Below are 19,397 nucleotides of genomic sequence, written 5' to 3' on the forward strand. Positions count from 1 at the left end.
AATTGGTCAGACTAGTCTGAGATAAGCAGAAGTCATCATTCTGGGAATGCTAGTTTGAAGAGCCATGTTTTGAGTTTTTTCTTGAATGACAGAGGACATGGCTCTTGTCGGAGGTCTGGGGGGGAGAGCATTCCATTGCCGGGGACCTGCTGTAGATAGGGCTCATTTCCTTATGGAAGGTTTTGCTGGGGGAACGTATAAAGTACCTTGGAGGGCTCTTCTGATTGGTCTGATGGATTTATGAGGACGTGGCTGGATGGTGAGCTCAATAGGGGAGAGGTTGTGAATAGCTTTGTGAATTATAGTAAGGACTTTATGGAGAATTCTGTATTTGATAGGGAGCCAATGGAGGTTATAAAGGATAGGGGAGATGTGATCTCTTTTTATTTGTGTTCGTCAAAATCCTGGCGGCTGAGTTCTGCAGCATCTGTAGAGGTTTGAGAGTGTTTGCCGGAATGCCGAGGAGCAGGGAGTTGCAGTAATCAATTGAGAAGAAGATAGATTGAAGTACCAGGCGGAAGTCGTGAAAATGTAGAAGAAGTTTCAATTTTTTTTAGGACTTGTAGTTTAAAAAAAGCATTCCTTGGTGGTGGTGTTTACAAATTTAAGGTTAAGATGGTTATCCAGGAGCACGCCAAGATCTCTTACCTGGGGCGAGTGATTAAGATTAGTGGAAGGCGACGAGATTGTAGCATTAAGTAGAGGGTTGTTGTCATCTTGGGAGATTGAGGATTTCCGCTTTGTTGATATTGAGGACTAGATTGAGACTGGTGAGGAGCGTGTTAATTGATTGGAGGCAGTTATTCCAGAAGCTTAGTGTTTTGTGTAGAGATTCCAGTAATCGGTATGAGAATTTGTATATCGTCCGCATAGAGATAATGCGTAAGCTTTAGATTAGTGAGTAGGTGGCAGAGAGGTAGAAGGTAAATGTTGAAGAGGGTAGGTGAAAGGGAAGATCCTTGTGGGACTCCGAAGTTGGAGCTGACCGGATGCGATTCTTTGTTAATTTTGACCTTGAAAGTTCTTTTGCAAAGGAAGGATTTGAACCAGCTGAGGGCCGTACCAGAGATGCCTATATCTGCCAGTCGGTTTAGGAGAATTGCATGGTTGACGGTGTCTAAGGCCGCGGACAGTAGATATGGTTGTCTTTTATTCATGTTCATGAAGATAGAATCCCTTCTAATTTCCCTCACAGATTCTGTGTTAAGAGATTTACGGAATCCAAACTGAGATGGCGCTAGAATCTTGTGTTCCTCCAAGTAGTCCGAGAGTTGTTTATTGACAATTTTCTCCATAAGTTTGGCGATGAGAGGTAAGTTGGCAATAGGGCGGAAGTTTGCAGGATCATCTGTTGGAAGGTTGGGTTTTTTTTAGTAGAGGTTTTAAGATGGCAAGCTTTAAAGTGTCTGGAACTAATCCTTGAGTTAGAGAGCAGCTGACAATTTCTGCGATAGATTTAGCAATGATGTTCGGGATGGAGATGAGGAGGTTAGAGGGAATGATGTCTAAGGGGTGTGAGAAGGGTTTGAGTTTTTTAAGAATGTTTTCTATCTCCATTGAAGAGGTAGTCTCTAAGACTTTGAGTGTTGCAGTTCGTTGCGGGGAAGTAGTGAGGGGGGGAGGGGGAGGGGGTGATGGGTTGGATGAAGAGAAATGGTTCGTGAGATTGATCATTTTGTTCTCGAAGTATTTAGCAAGTTCTATGGCTTTGCTTAGTGCTTGGTCGTCCGTAAAGGTCGGTGGGGTAGGTTTGGTGAGGGCCGAGACGTAAGAGAACAGGGCTTTGGCGTCAAAGATGAAGTGGTGGATTTTTTTGGCGAAAAAGTCTCTTTGTTCTGTGAATGGTGTTTCTATAGGTGATTAGGGTTGCTTTGTAAACAGCCAGGGTTGAAGAGGAAGGGTTTTTTCTCCATCTATGTTTTTTTTATTTCTGAGGCATATCTATATTTCTTATGAGGTGAGTTTAGTGCTTTGTGATATATATATATATATATATATTTATTTATTTTTACATCGTGATGATATTATGCAAGATAACTTGAAGATGCATCTCTGATTGGTTGCAGGTTCTTAAGCATGAACTGCAAATGTCATGTAACAGCGATTCGAGATGCTGTTCTCATTACGTAGGCTAACACTTTGCGGTATCCAGAAACTTTGTTGGGACATTGACCTTACTACAATAATTGGTGCCTGTTAAGGAATTTGTGATGCCCTTGGAGGATTTGGTTCCTGTACTGAAACTTTTTGCCGAATCTTAGGCTTCCGAAAAACAGACCACGTTGGATGAGTGGTCATTTTCTACGCTAGGACACCTGCTCAGGATGAGCGACCATCTTTCCAGTTAGGACCCTTGAATAAGCTGGGCACAAAGTCTTTCTGTGGGATAAACTTTTTTTTTCCAAGAGCACCTAAGATAAGTATTGAGTTTTATGTGCATATTAAAAAGAAAAATAGAACATATAGATTTAATGATGTCGGGACAGACCAAGGATTCTACATTTGAGGCAGGCAACGATGGTTAAAGTTAAGCTTGCAGTAATGTTCAATGCCTTTCAATATGAAGGTTTTACCTACAAAATGTAAAATTTATTTTATTTTTTAATTTGTACTATCCAGAGTATTCAGGAGGATTATATTTATTTATTTATTTATTTATACAACTTTATATACCGACTTTCAAGTACATGTCAAGCCGGTTTACAATTATCGAAATTGCAGTAGCAAAATCAAACTAATAATAAATTGTTATAAAACTTATCTAAGTTTACATTCATTCAATAATAAAATAAAATTATACTTAAAAATTTAAACAATAAAAACACTAAATCAATCTCATCAATAAAATAATTCTCAAATTAATAAAAATAAAAACCACTAATACCACCAGAACAATTTCCCCACCCTCTCGAATCCCTATTCCTCCCGCCAAGAAAAGGGTAAAAAACCTCACTTCCTCACATAGCCTGCTTAGGTCAATTAATATGACTAAAAGCCTGCTGAAATAGCCAGGTCTTAATCTGCTTCTTGAAATTAGGAAAGTTGTCCTCTAGGCGAATATCAGCTGGGAGAGTATTCCACAACTTGGGACCTGCCAGGGAGAGAGACCTCTCTCTGACTGATCCCAAGCGCACCAGTTTGGGAGATGGAATTGTTAATAATGCTTGTCCTGCTGATCTCAAATTCCTAGATGGCACATGCAGACGTAAGGAGGCATTCAGCCAATCAGAATTGGGACTGTAAATAGCTTTGTGGATAAGTGTAAAACACTTATAATGAATATGGTACTGTACCGGAAGCCAATGTAGCTTCATCAGCACGGGTGAGATATGGTCGCATCTATTTGAATTAGCTAAGAGACGGGCCGCAGCATTCTGCAATAGTTGCAATGGGCGAATGGTAGATAATGGAATTCCCAAAAGCAACGCATTGCAGTAATCTATTTTCGGTAAAATCAAAGCCTGTAATACAATTCTAAAGTCATTAGTATGCAGCAAAGGCTTCAGTTTTCTTAGAACTCTTAATTTATAAAAGCCATCTTTTATAATAGCTTTTATAGCTGCTTTCATATTTAATTCAGAATCTAGAATCAGACCCAAATCTCTAACATCGTGAAGAATCTTATATGTCGATGAAAAAGTGGAAATGTCTTCCTTTATTTTTTCAGAAACCTTATTAGAAATAAACAGAATTTCTGTTTTAGAATTGTTTAAAGCTAAGGACATATGGGTCAATAGTTGGTTAATTGACTTAAAGTAGATATCCCATAATTTTAATGTGTCTGCTAGAGAATCTTTTACGGGCATCAGAATCTGGATATCATCAGCAAACAAGTAATAAACAAGACCCAAACCTGCTAAAAATCTACATAAGGGGGCCATGTAGACATTAAACAGGGTAGGAGAAAGCGCGGAACCCTGAGGGACTCCCGTTTGAAGATCCACTGCTTCAGATTTTATAGTTCCTAACTGAACTACATATGATCTGTTGGTAAGAAAAGATTTAAACCAAGTCAGAGTTTTATCGGCAAGCCCCACCTCCTGAAGTCTTAAAACAAGTGCCTCATGGCTAACGGTGTCAAACGCCGCTGATATGTCCAACAGAATTAACAAGTAAGAGGTATTTTGATCAAAACCTCTTTGAATGGTATCACATAGTGAAATCAACAGAGTCTCAGTACTATGAGCTTTTCTAAAGCCATATTGTGCTGGAAACAATATTTGGTGATCTTCCAAGTACTCCATTAACTGTCGATTCACTACTTTCTCAAGAAGTTTAGCCAAGAAAGGAAGAATTGAGATAGGTCGATAATTGGCTAAAATTTCAGGATCTAAATGAGCTTTTTTCAAAATAGGCTTCACTACTGCATTTTTCAGACTATCAGGAAATATGCCTTCTTCTAGAGATAAGTTGACTATATCTGCCAGAGGTTTAGCAATAATATCTTGCACAAGCTTAAGATATGTTTTTTCCTTCATGGACTATTTTTTTGCGTATATAGGCAAAGGCACATTTGAAGAACTCAGATTTTTTTTTTTTTTTAAATTGTGGGATATAAATGGGTACATTAAATTATCCACAGCTTTCCAGCATGTTGCCCAAGATGGGTTATAATAATACAGCCATAAAATATACACACACTTCTTTCCTGCATAGATCTCTGATAACAGGTTAGAAAACAACAAGATAACCTTGCAGATAAGTATTTTGGCCCAGTACCTCTCATTGCACTAAAAAGAGAGATATAAAAATCTTAAATTCAGTTTGGGCCCTAACAGATAACCAATGCAGCTTTTGTAGGAGCAGAGTGGCTCTCTCGCTATCTTGACAGCCAAATATAGAATGTGCTGCCAAATTCATAATAAATTTACATAATTTTTGTAGTAGGCCCATATTTAGGACATTACAACTGCCTGTTTTGTAACATGACTAACGTATAAACTGCCATCTTAAAATTCTCTGGCTCTAAACAAGGGCATAACTGGTGGACTTATTTCAATTTCCTGAAAGCTCTCCTTACCACATTAGAAATATGATTCTCCATGGAGAGTGGTTATGCTAACATTATCCCTAAACTAAATACTTGATTTGATTGAACAACCAGGGTATTATCAATTACTAGCTATTACCCAGTAAAACTTTTGAGGAGATTTGGGACTTCTTCATCAGCCACTTTCTCCATCATCCACAACCTACACAATGCGTTGGCCTCCATCCAATCCATGCAGCCTGTTCTCTCCCAATTACGCAAAGATTCCTTCCAGCCTGCATAGCTGCCGGAGTGATGCATAACAGAAACATGGCTACTGAACTTGGATGTTGATATTTTGAACCAGCTTTGTCCACCTTGGTGTCTCAGCTTTACTGTAAAGGTTGTGGGGGCAGAGGGAGAGATGTTCTAGTATTTAAAAGTTCATGGAATTTTTTTCATAAAAATCTAGAGGATAGCTCATCTTATAAATGTTAGTCCTTTGATCAAAGTGTTCCGCATGTCTTGCCTACTTTCTTCCTAAGCTTACTGAAGATAATTGCTCACCAATTTGAGCAATTATTGCAGTCCAAAGCTTATTTTAGATGTCTTCAACCTACATGTTATGTCACCTTTTTCACCCACTGTGAATATTTTTAGAAAGAACTGAGTCACTTAGGTGGAAGCAAATTGTCAACCAGCCCATCCACAAATATGACCACATCTTACACCTGATCTGTGTTAATTGGTATGGTTACTGTGCATCAAAGGTCTTTGTTAGACCAGTATCATGGTCTGATCATTTTTTACTCTTTTTATATTACCCTTGTTCCAACTTCTTGAATAATCCCACCTCAATGAAGACCACCTTAGTTAAGAGAGGGTATATTGATACTGACCATCTAAATGGTCTGTTAGCGGTCAAGTTATGTGATTCTTCCAGTGACAATGCTGTTTCTACCTGGGAAACTGCTGTGACCAGTGCTTTGGACCCGTTTGCTCCATTAAAGAAGTTTGAACATGTTTGTGTTAAAATGCCCCAATTCTCCCCTGAGCTTCATGCAGAGGCACTCACTTTGTGCCTGTGACGTGCGGTTTGTACCACTGAAGCCCTTTGGTTCTTATAAGAAGCTGCTCGAGGAATATAGGCAAAAAGACTGATAATGCTGAGAAATTGTTTTACTCAAAGCAAATCCATGCTGATGGTAGCAATCCGAAAGAAATATTTAGGGCTGTAAATAATCTGATTACTCCTATTAATGAGGTTTCATCGAATCAGTTGGGTAACTCAAATCCTATTAACTGTGACGAGTTCATGACCTTCTTTGTCAGCTAAAATTTCTCACGTGTGCTCTTGTGGTTCTTATATTTGCCTGACTCCAATGAGGTCAGATGGTCTTCTTTTGAGGTAATTACTGAGACAGAGGTTGAAAATGCAATTTCAGCTTTAAATTCTGCATTTTGTTTTCTAAATCCATGCCATGTTACTGTGTTAAAGGCAATTAAATCTGCCTTTATCCTTTTCTTTTTTTTTTTTTTTAACAGAGTTGGTCAATTTGCCTCTTCAAGAAGGTCATGTTCCTAAGTCCCTGAAGCAAGCATCTGTGAGGCCTTTATTAAACATCTTGACCTTGCAAATTATAAACCTACTTCCTCCCTTTCCTTCGTCACTAAAGTTATTGAATGTGTGATCATAAAACAGATTATGAATTTCCTTGATTACCATCAGGCATTAGACCAGTTTGGCTTCAGGAATGCTCAGTACCAAAAAAACTATTACTCTCTCTAGACAATTCCGTCAGAAGAGGTATGTTCTTGTCATGCTCAATTATCTGCATTTTATACCATTGATCACCAGATTCTTCTATATAGACAGAATGTAGAATCTCAGAGTGTGTTAAACTGGTTTAGATCCAATCTGACCAGGCATCAGCAACAGGCCAGAACTGATTTGAGTAGCTCTCCTTGCCATCTTTTTGTTACCATTGTCCCGCGGAGATCGGCACTTTCTGCTTCTTTAATATTTACATATCACCTACTTGCAGGTTGCTTTGTTGGCATTTGTTCAAGACACTGGCTATACGCAGATGACATAGTATTCTGTGTTCTTCGTGGGAAGAAACTTCTGCAATATTGTGGTTTCCTCTGAAGCAGTGTTTTACACATAAAATGGCACTGAACCTCACAAAAAATAAAATTAATGTATTCCAACATACTAATCCATTGGTAAGACATCCAGCTATTTAAATACATAATACTGCTATACAGTTTTCCTCCTATGCAAAAGCCCGGGTGTTATTACTGACTCCGTCTTGACTTTTAATACTCAAGGCAGTGACTCGCTCTGGTTTTTACAAATTGTGGGTTTTGCGTAGTTTAAAACCTCTTTGGGGTCCTTCTGAGTTTCTCAGTTGTCCAAGCATTAATTATGCCACTAGTTGATTACCATAACTCTTTATATATTGGCCTTTCAGCCACTTCCTTGATAGCACTACAATTCTTGCAGAATGCAGCAACCAGGCTTATTTCTGGACAATCAATGAGGCAACATATTTCTCCAGTGCTCCGAAAGTTATATTGGCTCCCAGTCCAGTGGAGAGTCACCTATAAAGTCACAATGTTAGTGCATAAACTGCTAACACTGGACTCCTGTCCATGGGTGAATGCCCTCCTGCGTATCTACAATCCAACACAAGCACTGTGTTCATTGCAAAGAGGCCTGCTAGAAGTTCCCACTGTTGTCAAGCTTGTCTGCAGAATCTACAGAGCAAGCCTTTTCTGTGGCTGCTCCAGCTCCATGCAATTTACCTCCTGATGATTTGAGTGTATTAAGTTGTACGAAATACGTTTTTAGCATTACTTTAACCTATTTGTTTAGTCTAGCATATATTTATTACTTATTTTAAAAAGCTTGTAATCTGCACTCTACTATGGAATGCTCAAGGTGGCTCACTTACAAACATACATAATCAATGATCACAACAATACGGCAGATACACTGTGAGATGCCTAAACCAGGCGATGAGATGCTTGGTCAAACTAAAATTTGAGCAGCTTTTCATTTTCTTTAAATTATGGTTTGTTTGTTTTTGTTCACCACCTAGGGCCTTCAAACTGGCAGTCTATAAATACTGATGAATACTGGTAAATAAATCAGGGTTGGCCAGATAAAGTGACACTGTGCCCTAGAAACGCCCCCCAGCGCTACCTCTTCTTATCTAGGCAAACTTTTGTGCACACGAGTTACCCAGGCCAAATTTAACTAGGGAACAGCGAAAAATATTCAAATCTCCAAAAGTCGCCCATACAAACCGTTTGAATATTGATTTCTTTAATGTTTATTAATATTTTGCCATATGTACCTCATCTATTCAACCAAACACAGCACTGCAGTGTATATATATATATATATATATATATATAAATAAATTACTGCCATGTAATATTGTACACTCATCCTATTTTTGAAAATGTAAATATTTGAGGAAAAAAAAAAACCAAGCCATCAAAACATGCAATCTACAATCACAGACTCTTCTATTATCATTGCTTTGATTCTAAAGATGAGAAGAGAGAACAATTATAGATGTAGCATATACATTCCGATCCAGCCTCCATCATGCTCGCAAAGCCTGTGATACTCCTTCGCAGATGTAGGATCCCAGTTCACCTGCCCCTTTTTACCTAAAAAATTGTCTTTTTTTTTTTTTTTAATGGAGTTGGTTGATGTAACTTAGCTCTACATGAGCTACTACTTATAATTTAAAAAAAGGGGGGGGACCGGACTCTAGGTTGGTCTCTGACTGGAAACTCCAACTGCAATGCAATCAATGCATCTTTTATCTTTTATCAATTTTCTTTTTATCAATTATCTTTGAGCTCAAAAATTCACTTTATTTCATATATATATTAGGCATTGCTTATATTTATATTTATTGCTACGTTAAATAGTTATACTTCTTATATTTCTTTATTTATTACCAGTTAAAATATTATCACTTTATTTAGCACTATGTTAAACTGTCAACCAGTTATACTGTTCCATATGTTATACGGTTCCATGTAAAGCTCCGCTATCTGTTGAGCAGTTCTTCGTTTTATGTAAACCGGAGTGATTTGTAGTCCCTACTAGAACTTCGGTATATAAAAATTAAAAATAAATAAATAAATAAATAAATAAATAAATCTTCAGAATCGTGCATGTGGGAAACAGAAAATCCAAGGGACAATTATTATGGAAGGGAATAACTGCAGTTACCAAACAGGAAAGAGACCTGACCGTCGTCATCTCCAATGACCTCAAGGTAGACAAAGCATGAAAAAGCAGTTTGGAAAGATACCCGTATACTCTGAGGCATACTCCACCACATATGGAAAAATTCTTAGCATACGTGGTTCAGAGAGGTATCACTAGTAAGAGGGGGGGAAATAATGTTCCCCGTCTATAGATCTTTGGCAAGACCCCTACCTCGGCTACTATGAGCTATTCCACAGACCACATCTCCAAAAGAACAGAAGATGGAGGCAACGCAATAAAAGAGGGCCAGCAAAATGTTGTATAGACTGCACATTAAGCCACACACGGAGAAAGGGAGCCGAAGTTGTACTCTTTTTTAGAAAGACCGGAACAGGGAGATGAATGTTTCCATCAGAGGCTAAAAATAGGTAGCAGAAGTTAACATTTTCCATAGAATGGAAAGTCAAGAAGGTGTCATTCAGCAATCCCCTTGGTTATCTGAACTGTGCTCCATAGTTCGGGGGAACTTAGCTTGGATGTGTCTTATTCCTGTTTAAGGTGGGAAAGAAGAGAGAAACACAGTCGTTGTCATCAGATAAAGACCATTGCACCCAGTCTGCCTATTTTTCCTTGCCTGTTGTGCTGGCACAGGTCTTCTCCCTTCCTACCGAGGCTCCTTTTGAATCTGTCCCATACATGCTTGACCTCTGTCTCTGTTCTGGCACCTGTGACCTCTGCTGGAAGTCTGTTCCAGGTGTCCACCACCTTCTCAGTGCAAAAAAAAAATGTTTTCGCACATTCCTTTGAGTCTCCCTCCCTTTAGCTTTGTAAGACAACCCTCTCTTACTTTACTAACCGTGAAATAGAAAACAAAACATTTTAAGTGCAGCTTTCAAGTATCTTCTTAAACGTTCTTCTTTCAAATGAACAAGAACAAAACAGGAACACAAGAAACGCCGTGAACTTACCGCAACTGCGTTTGCAATTTTATTGCTTTGCTGATGAAGTCCTCCCACGTGGGGTAGCTGGACTGAAAAAGAATGAAATAAAACCAGTGAAATGCAGCAGTGGCACAGGAACGCCACTTTGGCTAACTTACATCTCCCCAGCTACTTCTCTTCTGCCCACAGATAAAGACCAACTAGTTTCAGTCCCCTTTGATTGACTGCCATTTTAATTACTGAATATTATGTGATGTGTCTGCTGTTTTGAAATATTTTATTGGTGTTTGGAGAATTTTAAATAATTTTTATGAGTTTTTAATTGTTGGATATTATTCTGTTCATAGTTGTTGTGGACCATTTATTCCGCTTATTAGTATAGTTATACAATTATTTCTGTGTTGGGATCTACAGTTGCTTGGCTAGTTCTGTTTTCCTAATAGGAGGTGTATTGGTGTTTAGGGCCTGATTTAAAATTTGTAGTGTTGCCTTTTCATAGGTAGGGTTGGAATTTGTTGCCAGAGTAGCTGGGTTCAAAAAAGGTTTGGATAAGTTCTTGGAGGAGAAGTCCATTAACTGCTATTAATCAAGTTTACTTAGGGAATAGCTACTGCTATTAATTGCATCAGTAGTATGGGATCTTCTTGGTGTTTGGGTACTTGCCAGGTTCTTGTGGCCTGGTTTGGCCTCTGTTGGAAACAGGATGCTGGGCTTGATGGACCCTTGGTCTGACCCAGCATGGCAATTTCTTATGTTCCACTCCCTTCCCCTTCCCTTTCATTTGCAAACTGATCCTCAATTGACCCCTCAGCCTCTTCTTCTTTAGGTGAAATAAACCAAGAGTGGGAGCATATTTAGTAAATGTGGGCAGCAGTCTGCATTTTTAGGAGCTCGAGCAAAAAATGACTTTTCCTGGTCACCTTTTATTTGCTCTTATTTTTGGAGAGGGGAAATAATGAGGTTTAATGCTTTGTCTACTTTGGCATTTTTTTCCCCATATTTTCACTTGTTTTTTTCATTTTTAAGATTCTCATCCCCCATCCTTGCATCCTCTTCTTTGCAGGCTGGGAGCAGTTACAACCACCCCCTCCTGGGACCAACGAAGTGGCGACAGCTCCCTCTCCCAAGCCCACCATGGCAACCACTTCTTCCGCTGAGCCTGGACCCAATATTTTTAGGCACCCAAGTGATTGGGAATTTTCCACTCTTCCAACCTTTGCTGACAGGACATTTTCTATCATTTTAGTCCACCTGCTCTGGACTTTCCCCAATCCCCCTCGTCCATCTTGAAGAATTGGCCTAAATTGGCCACAGTAATCTAACCATGGCCTTACCAATATAGAAGTGGTACACCCCAGTATAGCAGTGATCTTTATGGTGAGGCCTGTGAGCCAGCGGCAGCTCCCACAGACCTCAAGTGTGGCTCCCGACCATGATCACGGGAGTTGGGGGGGGGGGGGGGGGGGAGTAGGTAGGGGTTATAGGTGAAGGTGGCATCACAGGTTCACACAGAACAAAAAAAAAAAAAAAAGGAGTAAATGACAGTGGTGTAATTGCTAGTGTGGCAAAAATTATGGAGCAGAAGGGGCTAAAGGAAAAAAAAAAAAAAGCAAGCTGTGTGCACTACCAGCCTTTGAGAGAGAGAGAGAGACAGACAGACAGACACTCTGCTGGCCACAGCACATCACTGGCTTGAGTCGGTCAATACTGTCATTCTCTGCATAGAAGATTTGGTCAGTGCGGCTCCAGTGGATCCGACGTGGCCCTCACTTGAGAAATACTGAAACTCACTGCAGTACAGTATTAGCCAGGACACTTAAAATTTGAGAGCTGGGTGAAGGAGCTGACACTGGGCCACAGAAGGAGAGAGGGAAAAAAATGGCAAATCATTCAGCCACACTCTCCCTTTTCTTTCTCAGAGAAAGAATAAGAGCATAGAAAAAAAAAAAAATATTCTCTCCCTTGGCTTCTAAATATTTTAGCTGACACCTAAGTTTGCAAATTTCAACCCCTGGTTATAGCTATTGCTTTGCTAAAATATTTACAAAAAAACCCCAAAACCCCAACAGTACGGCATTGCTGATTCTTATTTAATTTCATTTATGGAGTAGGTTAAGCACCAGGTCCTTTACCGCAGTACTGCTGCCTGGCCAATTATTCTCCACGTGCGTGCGTTTGCCGGTTCACACACACGGATGCGGCGATTTTATAACACACGTGCACAATTTTACATTGATGCGCGCATGTGTGTACAAATGTCACCTCAATCGTGCAAGTGGGTGGGGATTTTAGTAGGTACACATGGCGATGCAATTACCTGTTTCCCCAGTTCATTCCCAGTAAAGGAGAGGACTTCCTAAAACCCCTAGCTAACTTGCCTCTCTTTTACTCTGTTAGCCCCAACCGTTAAAACCCTGCTGACTACCATAGGATTTTTTTGTTTCATGACTTACACATAAGATATGCCCTACTGGGTCAGACCAAGTGTCCATCAAGCCCAGTATCCAGTTTCCAACAGTGGCCAATCCAAGTCACAAGTACCTGGCAAGTACCATAGCAGAAGTAAAGTTATGCGGATAGGGGCTCCCGAGCACGCTGGTGTGCATATTTACGTGCTGGTTTCATTTGCATTTCCTGGAACGCCCATGCCCCGCCCCAGACCATGCCCCTTTTATGGGAAACAAATTGTGCTCACGTACCAGGACATACGAGCTTACCTGGGCACCTCTTAAAATCTGTGCGGCACACTCTGGGCCGATACACACATGTATCTCCCAGCTTTGGCGTGCGTAGGGCTTTTAAAATTCACCCGTATGTATTTGAATGTTTCTTCCTCGGTGCAGTAACCTGAATTTCAACTGTTTCCCTAGATTTATCATTTTGCTATAAATATAGCAAAAAATAGCATCCATGATTTAAAAAGGGGGCGTGGCTAGTGTGATTTGCGAGATACCGGACATGCTTTTACCACTTTCTGGGCTGCTGCTGGTGAGAGAGAGAGAGAGCATGAGCGAAAGTGTGAGAGACAGCGTGAGCGCAAGCGAGAGACTTTATAAGGCTCTCATATGTAAACTATTTATACCACTGTAAGAGGGGCAACTAGTAACTCGGGGTGAGGTTTTGGTGGTAGCTTACAATGTACAAATCTCATTTTTGTGTAACTTTCATCATTCCAAATCACATCAAATCTTCACTGATGTGTACTGTACTGTTTGTACCTCTGACTGTGCATGTAAAAGTGCCCCCCAAATCCCAGGCCCCCTCCAAAAACTCACCCCGAGTTACTAGTTGCCCCTCTTATAGTGGTATAAAAATGTTGACTAATGTGTGCCTCCCCTGAGGCTCTCTCCTCCTCCTCTCCTGCCTGAAATGCTATTTGTGATTTTTTAGTGCAAATCCCATTTCGGGCATAATGCACAGCATGCTGCCAGGAAAAAAAGGTGTTATTCCGGCGTTAAAACCCCCAATAACGTGCGTTATGCTATCGCACGCAGTGCTATGTGCCCCTCATTTTAATTTATTCCGTCCAAACTCCTCCCATTTGGGAAAAATTTTAAGTTTTACGTATGCATCTCACGATGCGCAATTTATCGCGGCATTATAGCATTACCGCAGGCGTTAGGGCGCCCAAGCCTGTGATAAGGCCCTAACGCGATTTGAAAAAATGACCCTGTTAGAGAACAATACATGTTTAAGATAATGAACAAGATCCCCCTGGAAATGACTGATTGCAGATACTTCGTTTACAAATTTAGTACATTTTCGAGAGACTTAATACTTTAGCAGCTGAAGAACCGAAACTTGCTGAAGTACTGCACGCTGCCAGGGCCTATTTTCCAGCTGGGGATCTTAGGATGTAAAACGCCACAACCTTCTGGCTCCCCCACCAGGCACTCTTATCGCTAAGCTTAAGGTTAACTCCCTTAAGAGAGGCAGGAGAACCCTCATGTACGTCACCAGCTGCTCGTACCTATCCTCCGATCACCACCCAGTCACAATGCTCTTTATACCGCTTCCAGGCTTCTGGCTGGTTTGGATCCCTTTCAAACAGTTGCAACTGGTGGCGTGCACAGACAGACAGTACTTGTTTTATCTACTCCCCTACTACAGTGGTCAGAGTCAGTCCCTAAGATTTCAAATGCAGTCCGAACACAGCGTATTTGTAACGCCCTAAACGATGCTGAAGGTTTGCTGAACAGCTGCGCTTCCAGAATGTCAAACCTTTAAAAAGATGGAAACTTAATTTATGGTAAATGAAGTAACTGGTGCCACTGAGTCATTATTTTTCCCCCCTTTTGAAGCTCGACTGGTTTTTCTAAAAGAAAAATTTATAGTTTCTTGGAATCTATTTTTAACATCTTTTCCAACTCCTTACTTTTTCCAAAAGCCAAAGATGTCTTGCTTTATTTATATTTCCTTTGGTGGCAACAGATGTGCAAAACGTGAGGAGTGATGGAAGAAATATGATTCTATAGAATTATGCCGCTCACTCAGGGACCCTTCCCCCAAAATACATAGGTTCAAAGTAGAACAGACAAATTTTCTTCAATTATAAATTATGATCCTGACTGGTCTTACTGCACCACATGATCATGCAGTAAAGATCTTCTCTTCTGTACAGTTTGGGCCTTGTATTAGCTCATCACCAATCCATATATTTATACAAACAATAACTGAACTGACCGGAGCTGTTTCACTAAACATTTAACAGCCATTTTGAAATGTCAACTGCCTGAGGGGAAAATAAAAACATGTCCAAATATATTTCATATTTTATTTTATTTCAGAAATTCTGGTACATCAGAGAGACTGCTGGAAGCATATCGGTTCTCTTTTGTATATTTATGTGCTGCACCAAGTTGTCACTAAGTCAAAATATCTCAGGGACCAGCTGTCATACAAATACGGTCACATCACCGGACAGCTGAAATTTATAGCATTCCAGTAATATAAGACATATGTGACAAAGTATCCAGAACAATCTTGCTCTACAACCTCATCAGAAATGAACAATCCAAGGAGGTGACAAAAAAAAACAGTACAAAGCTGGTGCCTCAGCTCCCTAGTTCCTGAAGAGATAGCCTGAGAGCATCAGTTTTGGGTTCTAACATGGACATGAAAACGCAAAACCTCATGTTTTAACAATTTATTACAGTTATAATTATACAAAAAAGTCCTCAAAGGGACAATTAAAGATCAAGCTGGCAGACTATTTTATTTCCCCCGTGGAAGAAATAAAGTTAATAACTTTTAAACGATGCCTTCAATTTTTTTTTTTCTAAAATCGCAATCTGTTTCATAAGCATAAGCTGCCACTTCAGGCCATGCAGCATGATTGATGCAAGGCCTTTATTTAGGGTACAACCAGACATGCAATAACAGCAGCCTTACTGCTCATGTCGCAGGGGCTTATTGCCGTTTAAAGATCAAACCTGCATTTCCTGAAGAATAAAGCCAACCCATGCGGGGAATACCTAATAACAAAAACTGGAAAAATATGGAACTACTCACAAAATACTGCTGTATAACAGTGATCTATAGCCCAACTGGAATTTTAATATTTGCCATTGATTTTTTTAGTTCTATCTACACAAAGGTCAACAAAAAAGATGCATGTGACACTGTTTATTGGACTAATTTAATAGATTTGTGACCAGCTTTTGGCAGTTACACACCCTTCAACGGATCAGTGAAAATCTAACACCACACCCACATTACTTTAAAGCCACATTACTCTAAAAACAGTTGACTAGTTCATACTTCTAGCCTCGTCTCACTGTCCTCCCTCAAGACAATCTGAAGCAGTTTGCATCTGACTCAAGACACCTCCTCTGCAGTCAGACCTCAGCGATGAACTCACCAGGAGCACAGCAACAGTGGCTTGGCCGGCGAGGTACACAGAATCATCCATGGTGGCGTGATTGGCACAGGGGCAGAGAATCCTCACCACCACTGACACCACTGCCTTTAGGACTGAATCTTTCACCTTTAAGGCTGGTACTGAAGTACGGACACAGAACCTTTTGCCTGTAGACATCTGGTTCGACCCACATAATCAATCAATGAACGAAACTGTTGCTACCAGACAAGTCATTTGACAATCCGTGCAGTTGGGGGGGGGGGGGGGGGGAGGTGGTGCAGACAGAAACAAAAAACAGTGACAGAATTCAAGAAAGCCTGGGATAAGCACCCAAGCTTTCCAGTAATGAAGATGTGAAAGCCAAAAAAATCATCTAGGGGTTTATGGCACCGCTGCAGGGCTGGAGAATAACTGAATACATTCAACAAACTTAGGGTCCCTTCCATTTTCAGTTTAAACCGATTTTCACTCAAATTCCTGGATTTTTCTAAAAGTGTTAATTGGTTTAAACAGATTTTTGACTGATTAAAGGGCAGCTCTAGAGCTGAAGATGCGGGGTCTCAAGGCCTCCAGCCGGAAGCCAGTATGAGCCAAAGCACCTGCAGCATTTCAAGTCCTGTCCCTCACCAACGGCAAAACTTTCGCTCTCCAGTGTCGTTGATGTGGCGCTGGACAGCAAGTGCCTGCCTCCCCCCTCCCCCTCCAAGCAGCCAAATTGCCTGCTGCTTGGTGCAGCTATTGGAGAAATTACTTACCTGATAATTTCATTTTCCTTAGTGTAGACAGATGGACTCAAGACCAGTACATTTATGCTCCCCTGCCAGCAGATGGAGACAGAGCAAGCTGAACTCACAGTATATATAGCCCTGCAGTGACCCCAGCCTGCCAGTATTTTCTTCAAAAAGCAACTGTGGTCAGACTAGCAAAAAAAAAAAAAAAAAAAGATTAAGATTAAGATTAAAAACAGGTAACCAGAACTGTACTCAACCAATCACAAACACTGAAATAATGTAAGATTCTAGGTACCCTAAGCTAGGGATTGGATGAAACCTTACCGGTAATCCCTTGGGACCCAGAGCCCCACAGGAGGACTATTGACACACTCATGCAGCAGCCGAGGGTGGGAAGCTGAGTCCATCTGTCTACACCAAGGAAAAAGATATATCAGGTAAGTAATTTCTCCATTTCCTAGCGTGTAGACAGATGGACTCAGGACCAGTGGGATGTACTAAAGCTACCTACCAACAAGGTGGGAGGCTGCCTGTGGTCCGGCCAACACCGCACATACAAAGGCTGCATCCTCCCGGGCCTGCATATCCAGATGATAAAACCTGGAAAAAGTGTGCAAGGAGGACCACATCGCAGCTCAGCAGATATCGACAGGAGAAAACAGACTAAGCTCCGCCCATGACACTGCCTGAGCCCTGGTGGAATAAGCCTCAAACTTAGTAGGCAATGGTTTTCCCAGCATTCGCATACGCAGCCGTGACCACCTCCTTAATCCAACAAGCTACGGTAGCCCGCTAAGCCTGAGCGCCCTGCTTCCTCCTGCTATGATTAAACAGGCGATCTGCCTTTTCGAAAAGACTCAGAGACCTCCAGATACTGCACAAGACACTTAACATCCAAGGAACGCAAAAGGTGAAACTCCTCTACATCCTTGAACTTATCCAGGGATGGCAAGGAGATGGACTGACTCAAATGAAAGTCCGAGACTACCTTGGGCAACAAGGATGGAACAGTAAGCAGCTTTAAACACCCCCAGAGTCACCCGAAGGAACTGTTCCCAGCAAGACAAGGCCTGCAGCTCAGAAATCTGACAATCAGAACATATATCCACCAGGTACACAGTCTTCAAAGTCAACAACCATAAGAAAAGGCTATGCAGTGGTCGGAACGTAGGGCCCACCAAAAAAAAAAGACAACCAGCACCAAATTAAGACTCCACGATGGAAACTGTAACCTCAAAGGAGGCCTAAGATGCTTTATTCACTTCAAAAAACAGGCCACATCAGGATGAGATGACAAAGAAACACCATTCACCAGGCCTCTGAAACAAGCAAGAGGCGCAACCTGCACCTTCAAAGAATTAAGGGCCAAGCCTTTATTAATCCATCCTGCAAAAAATCCAGCTGGAGAGGGATCTTAATGAACGAGGAAGAACACCCCTCTCCTCACACCAGGCCTCAAAACTCTCCAAACCCGCACATAAGCCAAGGAAGTGGAGAACTTGCAAGCGCGGAGTAAAGTGGAAATCACCGCAGAGGAATAACCATGCTTTAATAGGCGTGCCCTCTCAAAGGCCAAACCATAAGACAGAATGGAGTTGGATCCTCGTGAAGAAATGGTCCCTGCTGTAGCAGATCCATGTGCAGCAGATGATGAAGGGGGGCCTCCATCAGTTGTCGTCGTAAATCCACATAATACGGACACCTGGGCCACTCCAGTGCCGAGTACTAGCCCTCGATCTTGCGAATTATCATGTCCAGTAAGGGCCATGGAGGAAAGGCATAAAGCAATCTGTCTTCCAGCTAGACCTGTACGAGAGTGTATACTCCCAGGGACCATGGCTCTCTCATGCGACTGTAGAATTGAGGAAGTTTTGCATTTCGAGAAGTCGCCAGCAGGTCTAGGAATAGAAGGCCCCAGCAATCCACAATCAGCTGAAACTCCTTGGCTGACAACACCAACTCTCCTGGCTCTAGACTCTCCCTGCTGAGAAAGTCTGCGCTTATGTTGTCTTTTCCTACAATGAGAGAGGCCGAGCTCATCTGCAGATTACCTTCTGCCCATTCCTTCAGCTGGTCTATTTTCCTGCAACACTTGCTGGCTCTTGGTTCCTTCCTGGCAATTGATATAGGCCACCTTGTTGTGTCATTTGACATCACGCGAACCACTTGATTCTGCAGCCTGTGGTTGAACTGCAAGCATGCCAGCCATATGCCCGGGCCTCCAGGCGATTGATGTTCCAGCAAGACTCTTCAGCATTCCAACACCCCTGGGCCATTAACTCCAGACAGTGAGACCCTCCCCCCAACCGTGGAGACTCGCATTTGTCGTGGGTACCAACCAGGCCGGAAAGGACAAGGGAACTCCCTTACTCAGATGATCCTCCTGCAACCACCACTGGAGGTGGGAGCAGATTCCCATCGGCAAGTGGAGCTGAACCACATAATCCTGAGACTGCGGGTTCCAACAAGATAGCAGAGAGCGCTGAAGAAGACACATAGGCACCCTTGATCATGGCACCACTTCCAGGGTAGCTGCCATCAAGCCAGTTACCTGTGCCTGAAACTGATGACGATGCCCCAACACCGCAAAGGGTAGAAAGCACTGGGTTCCAATCAGATGGGAATATGAAGGTAAGCCTCTGATAGATTCAAGGAGGTC

General features: G+C 41.5%; 1 protein-coding gene across 1 annotated transcript in view; it reads right to left on the bottom strand.

Annotated features, from left to right (window-relative positions):
• LOC115096946 (protein MTSS 2-like) overlaps positions 1-19,397 on the bottom strand; it is a 180,911-nt gene that overhangs the window by 153,461 nt on the left and 8,053 nt on the right. The window contains exon 2 of the mRNA XM_029612279.1: positions 10,175-10,236. Within this exon, the coding sequence (XP_029468139.1) occupies positions 10,175-10,236 (62 nt within the window). The remainder of the gene's footprint in view (positions 1-10,174; positions 10,237-19,397) is intronic.

Source organism: Rhinatrema bivittatum, chromosome 8 (genome assembly GCF_901001135.1).
Source record: "Rhinatrema bivittatum chromosome 8, aRhiBiv1.1, whole genome shotgun sequence".
Lineage (NCBI taxonomy): Eukaryota > Metazoa > Chordata > Amphibia > Gymnophiona > Rhinatrematidae > Rhinatrema > Rhinatrema bivittatum.